The following is a 19459-nucleotide window of genomic DNA, read 5'->3' as shown; positions in this document are numbered from 1 at the left end:
CCTAATGCACTTTTTACAAGTTTAACTTAGAAAACAAAAAGACAGATGTTCCTTTACAAAATTATCTTTAATGTAACCAAAGCTGAATATGATCAAATATTATTTTTTTAAATGAGAAATTCCTATTTATTTTCCTGAGATATTGAAATACTATGCTGAGCCTGGGAGAGAGATGCTGCAAACTTAACCACTAATTATAATGAAAATCTGAAACATCCTATATGTGGATGACAAGTTCTTAATTTATTAAGCGCTCTCTCTCTCTTTCTTAACACAAAATCTCTCCTGGCAAATTAACTGAAAGATATCTAGGTCTTGAGTTATAAGCCATGCTACTAACAATCCCAGAATTAAAAGAGATCAGAAGCACACAGAGCCAATTTTCTGCAACTCAATCAACAGGGCACAGCTCACAATGCTTCACACCTTTATTCAGGCTTGGCAGTCCTACATCAAAGTTCTAGAATGCATTAAAGGAAGATGAAAAAGCCATGCATATCTTTTGCTTTCGATGTTTCACACTGCAGTTGTAGTAACTGCCAGATAATCATTAATAGGCCTTTTGGAAGGGACAATTTTAATACAAACCTTTCAAACATTTATGGTAGTCACACCATCAGGAGTGCTTCTTACCTTCTGCACTTTCAGGCCTAAGCTATATCAACTGGTGCGTAATCTTCTCTTGCTGGGTACAAGCAGTAATAATAGCTGTACTGACAAGGGATTACTTGCTTTATTAAAGTGTATTTATTCTAGTTCAATCTGAAACACATCCACTACAATGAATTTGAATTCATTATCATGAATTTATCCCATCTTACAGGAACATAGGGCAACTCTCCCATGAACATGCTTGAGAGTTTACCTGAGGTCCTTGCTACGATTTCAGACCAGCACCCTCTCCACGGTATTCCACACTAAAGCATTGTCACTGTTTATTTTGGGATAGCTTGGAAGTGATCTGTTTAGGTGACTGACAGTAACTCACTCCAGCTGAGAAAGTGCCAGGTCAGGGCAAGGAGCCGGCTAATCTGGATGGGAAGTCTCACATTGCAGCAGCTGCCTCCACCGTATCTGGCTTGTGAATAAAGGACTTGTTTTCTATCTTGGCTTTGAATTAAATTTTGGTAAACACAGACATTTGCAGAAACATTTAAAACAATTTATCTGACTCCTGAATGAATAGTTGTTTTCTCTGGAGTGGAGTCAAAGCCTGAAGCTCTATTCAGAGAAGATTTCAAATGATCAGCGAACAGTGGAAATTTCTGTCTTTTTTTTTCCTCATCTTTGCAATGTCAGCAGTTAGGATTTTCACAGTTAAAAAAAGAGCACCCAAGGAACAAAAGGACTAAGTTTTTTTTTTTTTTTTTTTTTTTTTTTTTCCCAGCCCCCTCTCCCCCATTTCTTTTTTCTTTAAGGGTCAGATCTAAGGGGAGGGAATGCCTCCATTAAGGATATCACTACCTGTTGGCACAGCAGGAGTTCACTGGGTACAGAACTTTACAAAACCTGATTTTAAAATGTTTTCCTTCCCTTATTTACTTATTTAAAAGCCCACTTTTCCACTTTTTAGAGGTGCTGAGCTCCCACACTTTCACATTGAAGTTTCTGAGACAAAATGCATGCTCTTAGCTTCTCAAGAGAGAAGGGCAGTGTTCAGTCATTGACCAAAATGCCAGGGTGGCCAAAACATCTGCCAAGAGATGTGAAGCCAGGAACATCAGTGCTAGGAGAAAAATGCAATTAGCCATGAATATCCCAGTTTCAAAGGTTGAGCACCTTTCCTCATGTAAACCTGGCTCTGGTAAAACTCAGGAATTACTTGGCCTTAGACATTTACAGGTTCTCCAGTCCATTTTGTAACTAACTGCTGCCAGCACAAGGCTTTTCAGGATCTTCAGCAAAGAGCACAACCTTTTGTAACAATCAGCAGTTCTGTATTTTCCTAGCTTTTGATCTGAGGCACAACGAAAGAAGAAAAGTAAAAGCTTCTTGTATCCACCCTGTGCTTTCCAGGCATCTGCTCACAGTCAGGCACATCTCATCCCAAATGATTTAGGTTTAATTTTGTGATCAATACAGAAAATATTTAATATGTTAGTGTTATCATTAAGAACTTGAAATTGGGATCTCTTAACTTCAAGTTTATCATTCATATAGTCCCTCACAGAAAAGCAACACTTTATGTCAAATTTTCAATAAAATAAAAAGGCAAACATTGGGGAAGAACTGTGAGAGGTATGAGGACAGCAATCAGGCCAGCCATCGCTTGTGTGCTGAAGTGCTGCACTGGCTCACACGCACAGAGGTAAAACCAACTGCTTAGTTCTTCACAGCTACATCAGGCAATTGATTTAGCAGGCTTCTGAAGCTACTATGCCACAAAATCCATTACCCTGAGTTTTAAAACACATGCCAGCAGATTCTTTTGCACCACCAAGGAAAAGATTAAAATGCAGTCACATAATACATTACTTGGTTGAATAGCAGAAGTCTTAAAAATGCTTAACATTCAGAATGAGTGGCTTTCATTAAAATTAATTTCACTGGCAGGTGGCCTATATGTTACTCTGACAGGAACAACCACCCTCTTTGAGTAGCGTGACTGACAATCAAACTTTGCCAAGGAGAGGTGGAGGACAGATTCCAAAAAACATTTCCAGGCTTCTAACAATGAACTGGAGATCAAAGCAAAAAAAAAAAGTATTTTTGATGAAGGTTATGAAGGTTATGATCAGAGTCTCAGAATGACAAACAGCCTTTTCAACAAAACGACTAATGTTCTCAACAGATGGCCACTTAATATTTCCTTCTGATTGTAGCTTTTTTAATGATTTGTGTATGTGTACGTGTGTACATGCATATAAATAATTAAATATAACTTCCGAAAGAATACCCCAACACAAATGAAAATAAGAGGTGATTTATTTTTTTTTCCCCCTCTTAGCTTTTAAACCCACACAAACACAGGAATTAGATCTGTATGTTTCAGTACATCTGGCTTGTAACATCTCATAGGATAACATCATGCTGTCCTGTCAGAGTTGTGTCACTGAACCCTCTCTGCATGATCATGTGTGGCTGAAGGCTGAGTCCAACCAAACTGGATCTCCATTATAAAGAAGTTAATATTTAATTCCACCTTTTTGCATTCTTCTGTAGGTGGTGATGAGCATGCAAAGAGATTGGTTACCAGGTATCAAACAAGTGAACCAGCACCCTTACTTCCATGTTCCTCCCTCAGCATTTGTACACCTCCTGACACGGGATCCTCATCTGTGACAAAGGTTTACGGGCATTATGATAGTTCAGCAGTTGTGCAAAATAAAAACTGTTGTTATGAACAGCAGCACATCAAGCATTATTACCACTTTCTTAATCAAAAAAGAATACAAAGCCAAACCTAGAATTGGTGTGAAGAAACATTGCACAACTCACCAGGAAAAGTATCAGAGACTTGGGCACACTGAATTTACAATTTTCCCAATTTTCCTCTAGTGAGGCTGAATATTTACTGCTGCAGCTTCAACCTAAAACTTTGTCTGAATATTCCTAATAACTATTGGCAGAATGATTACATCTTACTACTTAGTCCAGATCCAACTCACTGGGAGGACTGAAATTCAATGGCATTTGGGACTTGCTGCCAGCTTATACAAGATCAAACAGGACAACTGAACTCACCAGCAACAGCCTTCACATAAAGGTGGGCAAACTAAGGACCAAGAAAGATGAAGACAGTTGAAAACCACAACACTGAAGGTTCCTCGGTCTCCTGCTTTTCAAGCATCCAGTTTGAACATCAGCATTATGTATCTACACAGGGACATCAATAATTGGAGCTTTTGTTTAAACATACCAGATATCTTTCCTCCTGCCTCATACTGGGGGTACGGATCATGTGATTCTGTTCTCCTCTCCAGTCTCCAAAACGTCGAAAAAAATAATTGGATAAAAATCGATTGACAGGATCTCTAATAATATTGATGTACACTGGCTGGTCTCCTCCAAACCTGGTGGGAAGAAAAATGGGTGAATCTTACCAGAAGGTTTCAGATAGGCAAATGTATCTCTTTCCCCTGAATGTTTTCAAACTATTCTCTACAGAGTTCACAGCATTTACAAAGCTAGAAGTAAAGCTGAGATGCTTATGACTAGTTACAAAACTGTAAATGCATACGAGATTTATTTAGGTGTAATGGCAAATATCACATTAAGCTGTATGTGGACTACGAACATTTTAGTTTAAGACCATTTTTTTCCACTGTGTCAATGGTTATGCTTCTCAGCTTTCTCCTTATAATTTTCAGATGAAGAACCTTTTGCAGATGAATCCAAGGATGAACATTTCTTTTTTCTAAACACTTGCTTCCCGTCTCAAAAGTCATGTCAGAGCAGGCAGTGCCTGACACTAACTGCCATAGGGCAGCTTTGCATCACCTTCACCTGTACAAGAGTGGGAATGTGCTAAGGATTTTGCAACATTCAAGCATATTTCAAAAGGCTTCTTTTGGATGAACTGACAGATATGTATGGTATTTCCATCTATTTATTTGCTGTAACTTGTGCAGATATTCCTCCCCTCACCCCCAAACCTGCCCCATCTGCTGAATTTGAGGTTATTTAGTGGCTATCTAGCACCTTACACTCATACTGCATTTCACGGAAAAAAAAAAAAAAAAGTCAATATGAAAAATCCTGCTTCAAAAAACAAATTAAGTATTAATTTCAAGTACACACAAGTCTGAGGAAAAAGAAGGTGTAAAACCATCTGTGACCAGGGTCTGTTAAAAAAGCAAAAGACAGCATAGGTACCTGCATCTTAGAGGACCTGTCTCCTCCTGATAGTTAAGACAAACATGTTCAGTTTCATATACGGAATACAAAAGGAGAAAGGGAGGAAAAGAGAGCTTGAGAAAATACGGCACGTGATTTTACTGTATTTTCAGAGTGTTATAATATTGACTGCTTATTTTACATCAACACATATCACTAGCAGGACAGGGAAAATTGCCAACCCAGTGGAAAGAGAGAGGGAAGCTGCTTACATTCTTCCTTGGTCAAAACAGAAGGATGAACATTTATGCCCTGGAACTGACTTACAGACTGCAAACGATGTGAGACAGAGCAAAGTAAAACTTATTTGGATGGTGCTGTTCCTAGGATAAATCCAACTTGAAATTTTCCTGATCTAAAAGCGTGCATTATGTTTCTCCACTCTGTTTCCCCACTTTAAGAGAACAATCTTTAGTTAAGCACTAGCTCATGTTTTATTTTTGGGAGCTGAAGGATATAGCCATATTTAAGTATTTAAATGCTGTTTATATGATTGTCTAAGCCACAGGTTGTATTTCTTTCTTATAAAATGTGAAATATTAGATTAGAAGACAGAAAACAGAAGACACCACTTAGATTAAAAAAAAACACAACACAACTCTCAGGTTTTCTTCATTTTTGAGTCAGATAAATAATTGAAGGTATATAATAAAAGATCAGGGCTCCTCATAAATATTAAAGACACAGCAAAATGGTTTAAAAATATGACTTATAGTAAGAGACAAGAAAAATCCCATACTCTCAAATTTATTTTTATTCTCCATGATTCCCCAGACCCGTAAACACAGCCTGCAAAGGTTTGTGTATATTTATAACTTATTATTTATGCATATCTACCTATGTACACCAGTAATTAGATAATAATTTATTTATTTATGCATATCAGGAATCTGATTGACCTTAATGTTGCAGGATCACCCCCATAATTTGAAGATGCACAGACAGCAGAAAGCTTTGAAACAATCCAATTAAGAAGGCAGATGCTTCTTGCTTCCTGATTAGCACATAGCCCAGTTTGGACATATGTCTGTAATGGAAACATCCTGAATTCTTCTCTGAGATTGTTTTTGCTGCTGTCTTTGCCTTTATACAGAAATAAAGCTTACATAAAAACCAGACATTCCTGCAATTATCATAGAAAATTAAAGGCATAAACCTTTGACAATATCTTTAAAAAGAAAAAGGTTGGTGAATGCCATGGCTGGTAGCCACAAAAACTACTTGTTCAAGTGAAATTGCAGGCAAGATTAGGTTGCACCTAAATTACCAAACATATTATTTTCCTGCTGCTTGATGCAGATTAACAGTAATCTAAAGACAGTAAGAACAGATGAGAGCAACAGCAAGTTGTCTTAAGACATAGAGAAAGATTACAAGAGTCAGAGAAGCGAAAGAGCAGCGGTATCCAGCCTGGGGTTTGTAGAAGATGCTAAGCCTAAACTAAACGCTCCTCAGCAGAGGAAAACAAGCAAAACCAGACAGTTATTATTTGTCTAGATACAATATTCAACAAATAATCATTGTCTTTTCTGAAGTAAAAGGAGTGGTCGGATTGCATAACCAACCACCCAAAGCATTAAAGCCTCTTCTTTTTCTGGTAAAGTCGTGTCCCTGAACACGTGAACTGTAAACTCAGTACCAACAGCTCTGAGAGAAGAGGCTCATCTGTCCCTAAAGGACAGCTGGGATGGGAAGTCAGTCTCTCACAAGGTACTGCAGAGGAACTTCTCATTTTGGAAATGGAGACTGTGGCCTCCCAAAACACCGCACAGCTCAAATTTCTGACTTCCTGCACACTTTAACCGGCCTGGTATACACCCAGCTGCAGTTGCTCCATCAGGCAGCAAGCAGGGAATTTTTAGAAAACTTAAATCTGTTCTGGCACTTATTCAAATCTGCATTTTTTAAGCATGGTTTATAATACTCCAAATTCCAACCATTTGTTTTTACGGACTGTACTGGGACTCTGAGGGAAGCTAAGCAGCAGTTGCAGGGCACAAAAAAAAAAAAAAATCCTGATGGTTAGAAATCAATAACCTTAGGCTATTTAGATAAAAAAAGGAAAATCAATGCTCCATTTGTTCATGTATATTCTGCCCATTTTTAGATATCTATTAGTCATCATATTAAATATTACTTAGCTCTCCCAAATGCAACTTTTCAAATTAATAACACCCACTTGAAAATGCTCCTGCAAACAGTAATAACATATAGTGCTCTCATTATACATGTACATCATATTATCTTATGTATTCCCAAATATCTGTTGTGAAGGATTCAGAAAAAAAAAATAATTTTGTTCTTCTAGGCCTGAGCAGAAGGCTTATCTTCTATAAGAGGAATCACATTTGGATCCTGCCTGGTAAATATATTGGATCCTTCTCACGCCCCGCAGCTCATCGCCATAATTGGGTTGAGTGGGACAGGACACAGCCTCTCCAACGGAGAACTGAAAATGTACACACTGATCCTCTGCAATGCTCCTTCTGCACTTAGCTTCCGATTTATTTAGCATATACAATTACATCGCATTAATTTTAATTACTCTGTTGTGACAGATGTATTTTCAGATTCCTCATCAAAATAACTAGCATATTTGCAGGCTTCAATCAATGATACTTAGATTCATTTGTAGCATTTCCCCATCCCTCTTTTTTTTAAAGAAAAGAAAAGGAAAAAAAAAGGCTGAGAAATAAGCCAGATGTTGCAACTCTGTCATAGAAAAATGTCTCTGACGAATTCTGATTTTATTATTTACATGAGTAAAAACCTTTGCCCAAAACAGTTAGCAAACCCCATTTGAGTCAGGAAGAAAAAAGCAGTAAAAGATTTCAAAAAATTCCATCAAACAATTTGTTTTGCTGTAAAATGGAGTGTATTTCAGCTCCTGTCATTCTTCATTTAAGCTCTTTTTTAAGGAAGGTTAAATATGAATGCAGTCCTGTCACTTCACTTCAGGAGGCTGCTGCAGGTCTGCTCAGCACAAAACTCTTTGCACAAGCAGGCTTCTTCATCCCTATAGGCAGAGCACATTCCTAGAGGAAATCAAGATTCCCAACCTTTTCTCTACAAGAACATCAGCTGCCTGTTACTCTTTTAATGTGAAGAATGTCTTCTTAAACAAATGAGTTGGTTGCTGTAAGTTAAATACATGTATAATGGCAACAAACAAGAACTGACAGTCAGATTAACATGGATAGGTATATTGTGTCCTTCTCAGAAAGTCCAATTTCCTTCTGCAGCTTCATACAAACATGCTGAGAGCACAATTGCCCAGGAAGCTTTACAGATTAACTGTGTTACAGCTCCAGTACCTGGTCTGCAGCACAGATTCAAGGAAAGATCAGGTAAAAACCCCAATGTACAACTTTCAGCTTTTCAGGACTTAAACAGATCAAGTCATATCAAATCCTGTCTTCCAGAAAAGGTATCTTACTTGCAGAATTAGAAATGAAAAGTCACTGTAATCTCTCTTATTAACAAACACTTCTGGTGAAGCAAACCCATTCTGTACAGGAGGCATCAGGCAACTCTGGGTTACTCCACCGACCCTCCTCAAGGATGAGCTGCCACCTTTTTTTGCAACAAATCCCAGAGGAGTGGGCTGAGGTATTGTCTGCTTGGTGCTGCATTGTACTGCCAGACTCCCAACTCAAGGAGTTTATCTTCTTGCTTTTGTGCCTTTACCCTGTGCTGTGGCCATGCTTTCAAGCTTTTCTTTGGAATTAGGAGGAAAAAAAGAAGTGTGCAGAGATAATTCTTTTAATTTCAAGACTGCATTCTTGGCTGGGCTGGCCTTGAATGGGAGGTGTGATCCAAAGTGCTCAGTGGTTCAAAGTTAACAGTAAAATGGTGCAAGCTGGCAACACTGCTCTCATAAACTACCCCTTCCGAAGCTGTGACATCAACAGCAGAAATTTCAGCTCCCGAGTGACATGTCTGGGTAATGTCATCATAAAAAAAAACAAACAAAACAAAACACAAAGAAATTGCTTAGTAAACTGCCTCAGACCAGTGAACAACTGGCAGATTACACTGTGAGGCTTTCTATTTCACTATGCTGTAGATCTCCCAAAATATTTTATGCTGTATTTCTGCCAGCCTTTTACGTCCATGCATGGCAAACATACTGAAAATTATCCGTATCTATGCCTTTCCGTACACTAAGGATATCAAAGTAGTTTGAAATATAAATTGATAATGAACAGCACCAACACTGACACAACTCCTGCCTGTGTCTATGTAGCATCCCCAGCTCAAGTAAAGGGAATACTTGAGAAGGAAATACTATTTGTGGTTTTATTAATGAACAGCTGGAAGCAAGAGTGAAAACACTAATTATCCACACAACACTAATAGCAGTTAAAGTCAAACTCTGCATGATTTAAAACCACTTAATTCCAGATACTTTGCTTTCAAGGCTTTCAAAAGGTCAGGCTCAGGAACTCTCTAGACCTCTAATTAACATTTTGCTACAATTTGGAGATGTTCCATCAAAAGCAAATGTTGCACATTATGTAGAGGAATGGAAAAAAAATTACAAATTATTATGAAAAAAAAAAACAAACATTTATAGTAGAACAGCTAACACAACACTTTCAGAAGTATTAAATCAACCAATATGGTATGCAGGAAAGACGCATCTTCAAAACTGAGAGCACAGATTTGGCTGAGATGGTTATTCACATAAATCTTGTGACCTGACTTCTTAGGAAGGCTATCATGCAGAGGATGTAGACAAGGGTCAGAAGTTACAACGCACTCGGTATTGCATATGCAGCTTCCCGTCTTCATGCTTTTATCGGGGTTGTTAATGGGGACTCCAGCTGTTTTGTGGAAATGGCTGTCACAGAGCAACTGAAGACAATGCTACGAGCACCATATGGAAATTCAAATACAGTAAACTGGGTGTAATGAAAAGTCACCTCTCATCACAACCCGTAACTTGGTAGTACATGTTGCGTGACAATGCACAGAATATAAAAATCAATGTAACATGACTGGAAACAACAACTGAAAACATGGCTGCCACATCCCAAAAGTGAAATTCTAAGCAATCAGCATTGAATAGAAGGATCTGTGGATATTATTACGTTTCAGTATTTGAACCTATACTGTCTAATATCACCATCTGTGGTTCAGAAGAAAAGCAGAAAACCACTGGTCACAGTTTCAGATAATAAAGTAGCAAGAGGTGAGAACAATAAACAGAGCGGTTTCATGGTACAGAGACACTTGAACAAGCCACAAGGTAAGCAAACACACATTGTTGGACAGAAAAAAAAAAACAACCACAAACACCACCACCACAAAACGAAACAAACAAAAAAAATCACAAAACAAAACCAAAGTACCTAGAACCAAGAGCAGAGGACACTCACAGGAAAGGAACCATTTTTATAAGGACCAGCATGCCTGCACTCAGCAGTGTGAGATTTTCTAGGCCAAAATGATCCTAGTTTCCCTTCTTCTATGATGCACGAGTGGAGAAGAGCAAAGACCTGCCACAGCACCAACACAAGCACTAACTGAGCTCTGAGTCCTTTTCAAACAAAGCACGCAGAATGTTCAGAGCAGAGTCACAATGATGAAAAAATGCCTTGCAATGAAAAAAATGTCAAGAAGGGCAGAGCCTTCACCTTGAAAACAGAACGAAAAGGAAAATAAAAACACCTGAGAAGCCTGGAAGGTGACTTTACCACAGCATAAGAACCTACACATGAAAGATAACATAGGAGAAAAATCAGATAAAAGGAGCCTTCAAGTAGTAGGGCAAATGGATTCTGAGATCCAATAAAAAGGAGTCAATTGGCTTTCTCAGAAAAAAATTATGAGGAAAAACAACTCAAAATTTAGAGTCAGAGGACAATTCAATATCAGAAGAATTTACCAAGGATAGCAGATTCTCCATTATCAGTAATTTTGAATCAAGGTTTAAACAGTCTGTATAAGGTGTTGTGCAAGGGTGAGGAGGACTACAGAAATGACTTGATTGCCGCAATCCAACTTTTGCCCCAAGGCAGAATCAGCTATGCAGTTATCACTACCAACTCCAGCATCCATGAGTATACTGCATTTTGTTGCTTTGCTGTCGTCTTTGTTCACACATTTTCTCAGATGCCCAATCTAGAACTCTGCTGATGCAATTTAAGACCACCACTTCTGATATCATTACTTTCAAAGAACAGTGTATTTCCTTTACCTTATCACAGTCCCCTCTTTCCCAGTCTTCTCTCTTGTTTCTTTCTCTGCCCTTTCAGTCTTTTGTCACAGGTCACTTTTTTCTCTCTGATCTTTTCCTTTACTTGTTTTTGGACTCTTACTGATTAATGAACATCTTTCTCAAGTTAATGTACTCCAAGAATAGTAATATAATCTACAGTGCAAATATGAGCACAGAAACCAAAACAACAGTAAAAAATGATAATTTAAGCATTTTGACTAATCCCACTGGCCTTCAAGTCCATGGTAACTAAATTTCAAGTAATGATTTCTATTCAGTGAATATTGTATTACCTGCTAAATGAAAGCTGTAAAGTCTACTATGTGAAGAACATGGGAAATCTATGGAAATAAATTTTAAAGCAGATAATCTAAAAAACTGTGAAAAAAATCACTACAGGGCAATGTTTTCAAACAACAACAAAAAAACAACCACAAAACCCCCAAACTCTTAGATCATACAAAGGTCAAACTCCACATTAGATTTGTGCTTAGCCTTCCATCAAGTCACAGTTAAAAACATCATTACACTGTCACATCATTAAAAAAAATTAGTATAAAAAAAGAAAAAAATTTAGTAGGAGGGATTACAGCACCATGTGGCCATTCATGAAATGTGTACTTTACAAGGCGGACCTCACATGATGGTAGAAAGTGTTTCATGATGTGTTAGCAAAAAATATAGATTATAATGAACACACATAAAGACACAGTGTTAAAGCCGGGCACATAGGTTTAGCTGACATTTCCCTACTTTTAAGGGCTTAACCAAAGGTTAATTTTTTTTTTTTCTTAGCATATTTTTATTGACATTCTCTTTTTTTAAAGGAGAGAAAATCCACAACATGAAACTACTTTAGTAGGTAAACTTAGGCTGCAATCATTGTTTCAAGATGTCATTTCAAGGAGGTATTTCAAAAGCCTGATCCCTCCTACCAGTGAACTGCACAAAATGGGTGCAAGCTGACTGATTTACTGCATGAGTACTCATGCAGTATACTCATGCAGAGTATACTATAGTTTGTATTTGAAGGGGCGTGGACATTCAGCATCTTCAGATTTGCCCTGAACATTTTTCTCGAAAGCTAGTTGAGTACAGTTAAAACACATAATAGGCATGTTCTGCAAAACATCTGCGTTCTGTGTGGTATTACTTGCTCTGGAGAATTTGGAGAAACAAGAATTCTCAAGTTGTTAATAAATGGGAGGGTTATGACAAATATTCCATGGCTCTGTTTTAAGTCAAAGAAAGCAGCATCACAGAGTCACCGCTGTTTTACAGACGTCTTAGCAGTCTATAAAACATTTAAATTATATTTCCAAATTGACAGGTCAAAGACACATGTGCAGGTTAAGCCATGGCAAAGCAAGATGACCTGCTTTTTAAAAATGGGAATAATTTTTAAATCGTATCATTTTATCATACAACCCTTATGAACAATCAAAATCTGACATGCAAGGCTTTCAAAAGCCAAGCTTCCAAGCAGAGTGCCCCGCTTTCAAACATGCAGCTGATTTGCATGACGTATAGGCAAGTTACTTTTCCAAGAGTTACCTCCTTTTTGTTTTTTTGGCCATGGACACATTTTTACAGAGCCCAAGAACAAGAATGCTGTAATGTAAAAGTGCTGTGCTGAACTGTTATTTTCTGCATCAGAAGAAACACGACTGCCAAAGAACAACAACAACTGAACAATATTCAGAAATCAAGCACAGTTTTGCACTTATCCATACTGAATCTCTCTCTGTCCATATCTACTTCAAACAGCACGTGATGTACTGGTACCCATAATTCAGAACTTGGGTATGAGTTGAAACAAAGGTTGTAAACTCATCAGCACTACTGCATGTGACTGTGTCAGTCCCTACAACAGACTGATTTTTATTAGTTAGTGTTGGCCTCTGTGTCTGTTTAAAAAAGTAATACAAAAATCAGTAATGCTGATACAGACTGTTTACCAAAAAAAATAATATATTTTTTTCAAGAAAAACAAGGGCTTTGCACATTAACTTTACTAATGAATAACAGAAAACCAGAAATATTTCTTATGTTGATGCCAGAGACTCAAGGCAAGTACCCTCAGGAGCAGAAGACCTAACAGATTTTTCTTTCCTCCTCCAAACCTGTCCCCCTCGTGCACCGAGCAGGAAAGACACAGCAGAGCTGGGGCTGGCATTCAAGCAGGGCAGAGGGTGGTGGCCGCTGGCTGTGGCCCAGCAGAAGCCTGGCAGCTCCGTCTTGCTTGGCTTTCTTTTCGGCGGAGGCACCTGCAGCAACGTGGTTGTTTCTGGGTTTTCTACTGGCCTTACAAATTGTATTTGAAACTGTCCAACGGGTTCAGAAGTTATTTAGGAATGAGGTGTGGGGGGAAAATGGAAAGAGAGGCAGAACAGCTGGAACAGCTGCATGAGCCTTACTTTAGAATTTAGTAAGTTGTGCTAAAAGGAACGCATTGTCCTCTCCTGTCAAGCACAGGCACACAGACACCAAATGCAGACGCACTGCAGGTATTAAACTGCAACTGAAGAGAAGAACGGGGCAGCAGCCCAATGGTGCAGAAAGGCCGATTCCTCCCATCTGCTGCTGGCCGTTAATTCATTCCGGCTTCTCAGACAAATAAGATATACTGAAATTTAAGGGCTAATTAAAACGTGAGATTAAATTGAGTTCACACTTCATCTCTTTGCATCTATTTACCACATCATAAGACATTTTAAAGGAGATTACTCCAGTGGCTTATGACTCCTCCTACAGTAAGTAAAGAATTCATTGCTTTGGTGAAACCTGAAAAAGCCTGTTTCTCTCTCTGGGTGGTCTTTTTAATGCTTCTCCCACCTATGACTTTACCCTGACCTAGCCAGCCAGCCTTTATGCAAGCAAAAATCACTTACCAGTCACTGACAGAGGCACGCCTTTAGACTTTAACACATTCCTGTGTAATGTTCATTTACCCTGAGACAGGAGGGAGCAGGCAGGCTTCCAGCTCTGCTTGAACAGGGGGCTGTAAGTGCATGTTCCGAAGATATAAAAACACCTACTGTGATTAGGTGTTGGAGGGAAGAAATCTGCCTTACCACATCCAGACTGGGAGTTGTGCAACTCTCCCGATCCCTGACTCATCCTGAACCAAAGCCTTGGCCTCGCTGCCCCTATATGCATTCCTGCAAATGTTCTTCTGCTTCTCTGAAATCTGTGACACTTGGAGCACACTCCAATGATCTTGAATGGTTGCCAAAAGACTGTTATAGTTACTTAATTCATCAGAAGAGTTCAAGCGGGGCTTTTCCACAAACTTGAAGCTTCTTCCCACTTAATTTTTCACAGGCTAAATAAATAGATGACAAGGGGTGTCTATGATAAAACACAGTGAACTTGAAATATGAAATAGCTTTTTATGTTTCTGCAAGTTATTCCAGTTTTTCAAAGCTTCTACAGCCTAACACCATGCTACTTGCATCTACTAATAACACCTGCCATCTCAGCAAATGTAGCAGCGGCATATAAATCTGTACCTACCTTGAGCATATACATTCTTATGTATTTGTTTCTGATTAACATGTCAGAAGCTTTTCACAGCAATATTAATGTAGAAAATTAAATTCAGAAAGAGACATGTAAGAGACCTTACGAAAGATGCCACAAAACCCATAGTACTTTTAATAATGGAATTGTTCCCACAGTTCTTTTTAAATAGATGCAGTATTGATACTGAAAAGGAATTGGCATATGACAAAGCTAAATGGCAGCTGTCATCCTGATCCTGCCACGTGTCCTTTTCAGGCAGACATCCATGCACAGATACAAACCTTTGGAATTCTTGAGATCCTTGTAAGTGGCGATGGGTGCTCCTGCCTTGTGCATTGTGGGCTTTAGCACAGGTTATTACGGACAACTTCTACCTTCCTTGGGTACATAAGATTTTTTTTTTCCTTTTTGTTCTTAACGTTTTTCTTTTTAAACAGCAACAGCCAGTATAAAACCAAAAAGCATCCAAACATTTACCTCTGCAGATAACAACATTTCAAAGTAGGGTTATCAGAAGAAAGCCAGACATGTAGAAGCCAGTCCAGCATTTAAAATTACCTGAGCAAGACAATGATCATTAATGAAAAGCCTCATCCAAGAATCACAAGCAAAGGAGGATTCAATAAACAGCACCATTTCCCCCAAAATAAATAGTCCCGAAATGGACTGGATGGAGCAGCCACCCATCTGAGGCACGGGGATGTCTCCTAAAGCTGGACAGACACAAGGCAGACTGGAAACACAAGCTGGGAAACTCTGTGAATAAAGTTTTTCCTTAACTGGTCTGTGACACGTGCGACACATAAATTCCCTCACATTAGAAAACAGCAAGAAATCTAGTTTTTTGTCTTCTGTTTGAAGCTGCAATTAATTAGATTTCTGTCAGTAAAAGTTCACATGAAGATTTGCTTTAACGTGTTCTGTTAAGATTTAACTTTTTGTCTGCCTCTTTGCACTCTTTGGGATTGAGAAAAGATAGTACTAAACTAAAGAAAGACAAGAATGTAGGAAAGTAAATGAAGATTCATGACTGCAGCTGAACCAGCAGACACTCTTAAATTGTTCAAAAAGAGAGGAAAATGTCCCTGGCAAGCGTTCAGGTTCGGATGGGATTTTCAAATTTTCAGAACTTTATTCAGCAGAACTAACAGTGCCTCTGAAACATGCATGTGCTCAAATTCACCGGTGACCTAAGCCTTAGCTCACTTCCACAGGAGATTTTTTCTGGAAAGAAGATGTAAGTGATATAGGCCTTTTTTTTTTTTTTTCCCCCTCTCCAGTTGGAAACAAACTAAACAGCATAAGTAAATGCCACAATGCTTTTCTGAATATTCAGAGAGCTTTAAGTGCTGACAGGTTTATAAGCAGGTGCAGGATGCGAAGGAGGAAAATCCAAACGGTCTGTCATTGCTGTTATTCACATCAGGGACATTAAACAAAAAGCAAGTTTATTTTTCCTACTACTGTTTGGGAAGCTGCGAGGCACCAATAACTGGAGGCGAAGCAGACTCCCTTTTTGCAGGCCTCTGCTCTGTTTTATCTGCTTCTCTAGTAGCCAATGCTAGGCTTTGAACTGCTTACAGCAATCCCTTCAGATCCTGAAAGCACTCAAACAAAAATGTGTGGTGACCTTGAAGCTTACTGAAAGAGAGATGAAGATAACATGCCTTTACCTCCCACCTGTCTGCTCGATAAACACAGGTGGAAGGAGAATAAAGCATTCTCTATCCCTTCCTACAAACAAAAGGCTAGGTTCAAAGGTATAAAACACCAAAGGTGAAGTGACTTTGTTCACTGGACTAATATCCAGGATGGCTGCCTGGGAAAAACTTTGTGATGTCCAGTAAAGGTTCTGCTACAATACCTTGAAGAAAGCCTCATCCCTTTCCTTGTGAAGGAGCAATGATTTTCACCAAAGTGGGCTTCTTTTATGTTCAAGCTAAGTTGTCTCCTACCTTCAGCCCCACTCCCCGCTGTGCTGCCTTCCCACCAAGAGGTGCTGTGTAAAGTCTTGAGCTGTCAGTCAAGAAACACCACACTGATACTTTGACACTGTTGTGTTTTTGTTTTTTTTTTAGTTTCTGGGGTATTGCATGGCTTTTATGTTGAGCTGGTAGAAGGGCTAGGTCAAACAGGAAGAAGCATATCCCATAGGCAATTTCAATTCAGCTATCCACTATGGATGGGCCATAAAGGAATAGTTCTAAAAAAAAACATCCCTCAATCAACCAGAAAGGAAAAAGAATGCACAGGCAAAACTGGAACACCTTCACAATACCATACTATTTATAATGCCTATTTAAATCACATTCTTGAAACTTCTGCAAAATCGGTACTTGACACTCTGCTCCCTAATGAAATACAGTCTAAAAATAACATTATAGAATTAAAGAACAAAGTAAAATATCCAACATCCTGCTTCACCATTAGATGGAACACCACCAATATATTTTGAAACTAAAACTCTTACAGATGTTTAATTTATCAGAAAACACTAGGAAATCCTAAACCAGAAGTAAACAATATTGATGCACCTCAGTGGTACCCTATTTAAAAGACTAATCACAGCCTCTTCACTACTAGACAGCTATCAGTTAAACCAAGTTTTCTCTCAATAAAAGGAAAAATACATTTTCCTGATTTGCAAGTAACAGCCAAAAAGGAAGCTGAAAATATTTTAATATATTTTACACCGTTCTATGTATTTTCACAAATTTGTACTTAAGAAAAGTGTAGATGGATTTAATCTTATGGAAAGACTACAGAAGATACATGTTACCCGTGCGACAAGGAGGTACCATATTTATAGGAAATGGAATCATAGGAAGAGTAAGAGGTAACCGTGTTCATGTTTTTCTCATGTATCTAATGCTGTGTACCGCCTCTGAAAAAATCAGCTTAATCAAGAACTTCCCTTTGACCCTCAGGCAGGCTACTTGTTTGATCCTGTATTTTGGCTGGGAGAAAAGATCATTTACCAAAGATGTGAAGTTCTATTCTAATGAGTTTTATAATTTAAAAATAATGTATTAGTGATGGAACTGTCATAGAATCAGAACAGAGAACATGGAAGACTAAAATTCTGTTTAACTCTTCAGGTTTTCATGCAGTGAAAACATGCCTATAACCAGTTACAGGCAAGTGAACTTTCAATTGCTCGGAATAATGTATTTTCTAAAAAAACAAAACCACCAACCCCTCCCAAAATTTAGCATTTCTTACTGCATTCTCTACCCATGCCTGAAGCCATACATTCAAAGCACATCCACTAATATTATGGCATAAACAAAACACTGGGAAGCTAGGCAAGCTCTTGCAAAGCTGTAGAAAATTCACACTTCTACAGAAATTCTTTCATCTAAATACCAGGAATCCAACTTAGTAGCACAGATGGCACACATCCTGATTATAATTTTTAAATGAAATTTAAAGCCCGGGCAATAACCATCTGCAGTTAGCTTTAACCTCTGTATCCTGGCTAAATGCTAACTGGCATAACTCATTCACACCGTTCCAAAAGTTCCTCAGAAGTTTCATCCAAATTCAATTTTCTTCACATTCTATGCTATAAATTTCTCTAGAGTCTTACTGTGTAATTTAAAGAGCTGCTACTTTTTATGCCAGAAGGGATTGCACTCCCATGATATGGAGTGTAATTCATTTGCATGGTTTCTAAATACTTCTGTATCCTGTGGAACTGGGACTATTTTATCAGTACAAAATTAAATTGGTTAAATAAAAATCATTCCAGGTACAAAATTAATGAGCTTAGCAGAGCTTTCATTCTTAGATTAGCATCTAATTACACAGAGATGCCACACAACTGTGGCACAACAGGCTGCTGCTAATCTCAAAGACCCAAGTTACCACCTCTAGTGTGTTGACTGGAAATGTTAGAAACCAAGGTAATCTTGGCAAAAGCATACAATAGTTTTCTGGCTTTTCAAAAACATACTGTATGTAACTATTTGGTAGGAAAGAGACAATAGAGAAAAAAACTCTGAAATGTGACTTCCAACGCCAGAAAAGAATAAAAGTCCATTTTTATATTTGAAAAAGAAAGACAAATATTGTGTGTATTACAACTAATAGAAATCAGCAAAAAATACTGTGAAAATATGTCTTACCTTGAGAAGTTGAGGAAATGAACATGTCTAGTGAATAAATAGGGCTGCTCAGCAGTGCTTATGTTTTTAATCAATTCCATCTGAAAAGAATTAACAAATCAAATTTTCCATGTTATGTCAAGGCACATTATGGAGACAAATATAACTTAAACAACATATAGTAACATAATTTTCAAGTCAGCATTACTCAGGAACTCCTTTCCCACCATCCCTCCCAAACATCCTTACCAAGATAGCACTATCACTATTGCATGCCTAAACAAGGAAGGTTAAAGATGCAGACACCATCATGCTATCATGGAGCTTATGTACTTCCAAAAGTGGATATTGGTTTAGAGAAAGGCTTAAACGAAGGGAAAAAATGAAATCCTGCCTAAATCTGCACCAGAAGGTTGCAACCGGCAGCTGCCTTCTGAAGACACCAGATCCATTAGCTAGAATGCCAAAATGTAAAATAACTGAAAATGTAACAGAAAACAGGACCTGAGCCAATGTCTATTAGAGCCTGGCAGAAAATCATATCCAGACTACAAAAATATTAAACTGCCTCCAAGGGAGATCAATCATTAATTATTTCTGTATTTCTTAGTTTTGATATTTGGACTTTTTGCCATGTTTTTTACATTGCATATCACATTTTGTTGCTTCTCATCCATTTTTCATTCTCCTTCTTTTTTTCCATAGGACACACAACCTGCCTTTGTCTTTCAGACAAGACTAGGTGTAGCCATATAATTCTTAGGACCAA

At 38.2% G+C, this 19459-nt stretch overlaps 1 protein-coding gene across 2 annotated transcripts in view; it reads right to left on the bottom strand.

The window, feature by feature from the left end:
* Window positions 1–19459, bottom strand: part of UST (uronyl 2-sulfotransferase) — a 160626-nt gene that overhangs the window by 56211 nt on the left and 84956 nt on the right. For both annotated transcript variants that reach the window (XM_032184696.1, XM_032184695.1), the window contains exons 4-5: window positions 18712–18791; window positions 3860–4013 (exon numbers count right to left, since the gene is read on the bottom strand). In XM_032184696.1, coding sequence (XP_032040587.1) covers window positions 3860–4013; window positions 18712–18791 — 234 coding nt within the window. The remainder of the gene's footprint in view (window positions 1–3859; window positions 4014–18711; window positions 18792–19459) is intronic.

The sequence above is a fragment of the Aythya fuligula genome, chromosome 3 (assembly GCF_009819795.1).
Source record: "Aythya fuligula isolate bAytFul2 chromosome 3, bAytFul2.pri, whole genome shotgun sequence".
In the NCBI taxonomy this organism is placed as follows: Eukaryota; Metazoa; Chordata; class Aves; order Anseriformes; family Anatidae; genus Aythya; species Aythya fuligula.
This window is presented reverse-complemented; position numbering and strand designations above follow the sequence as displayed.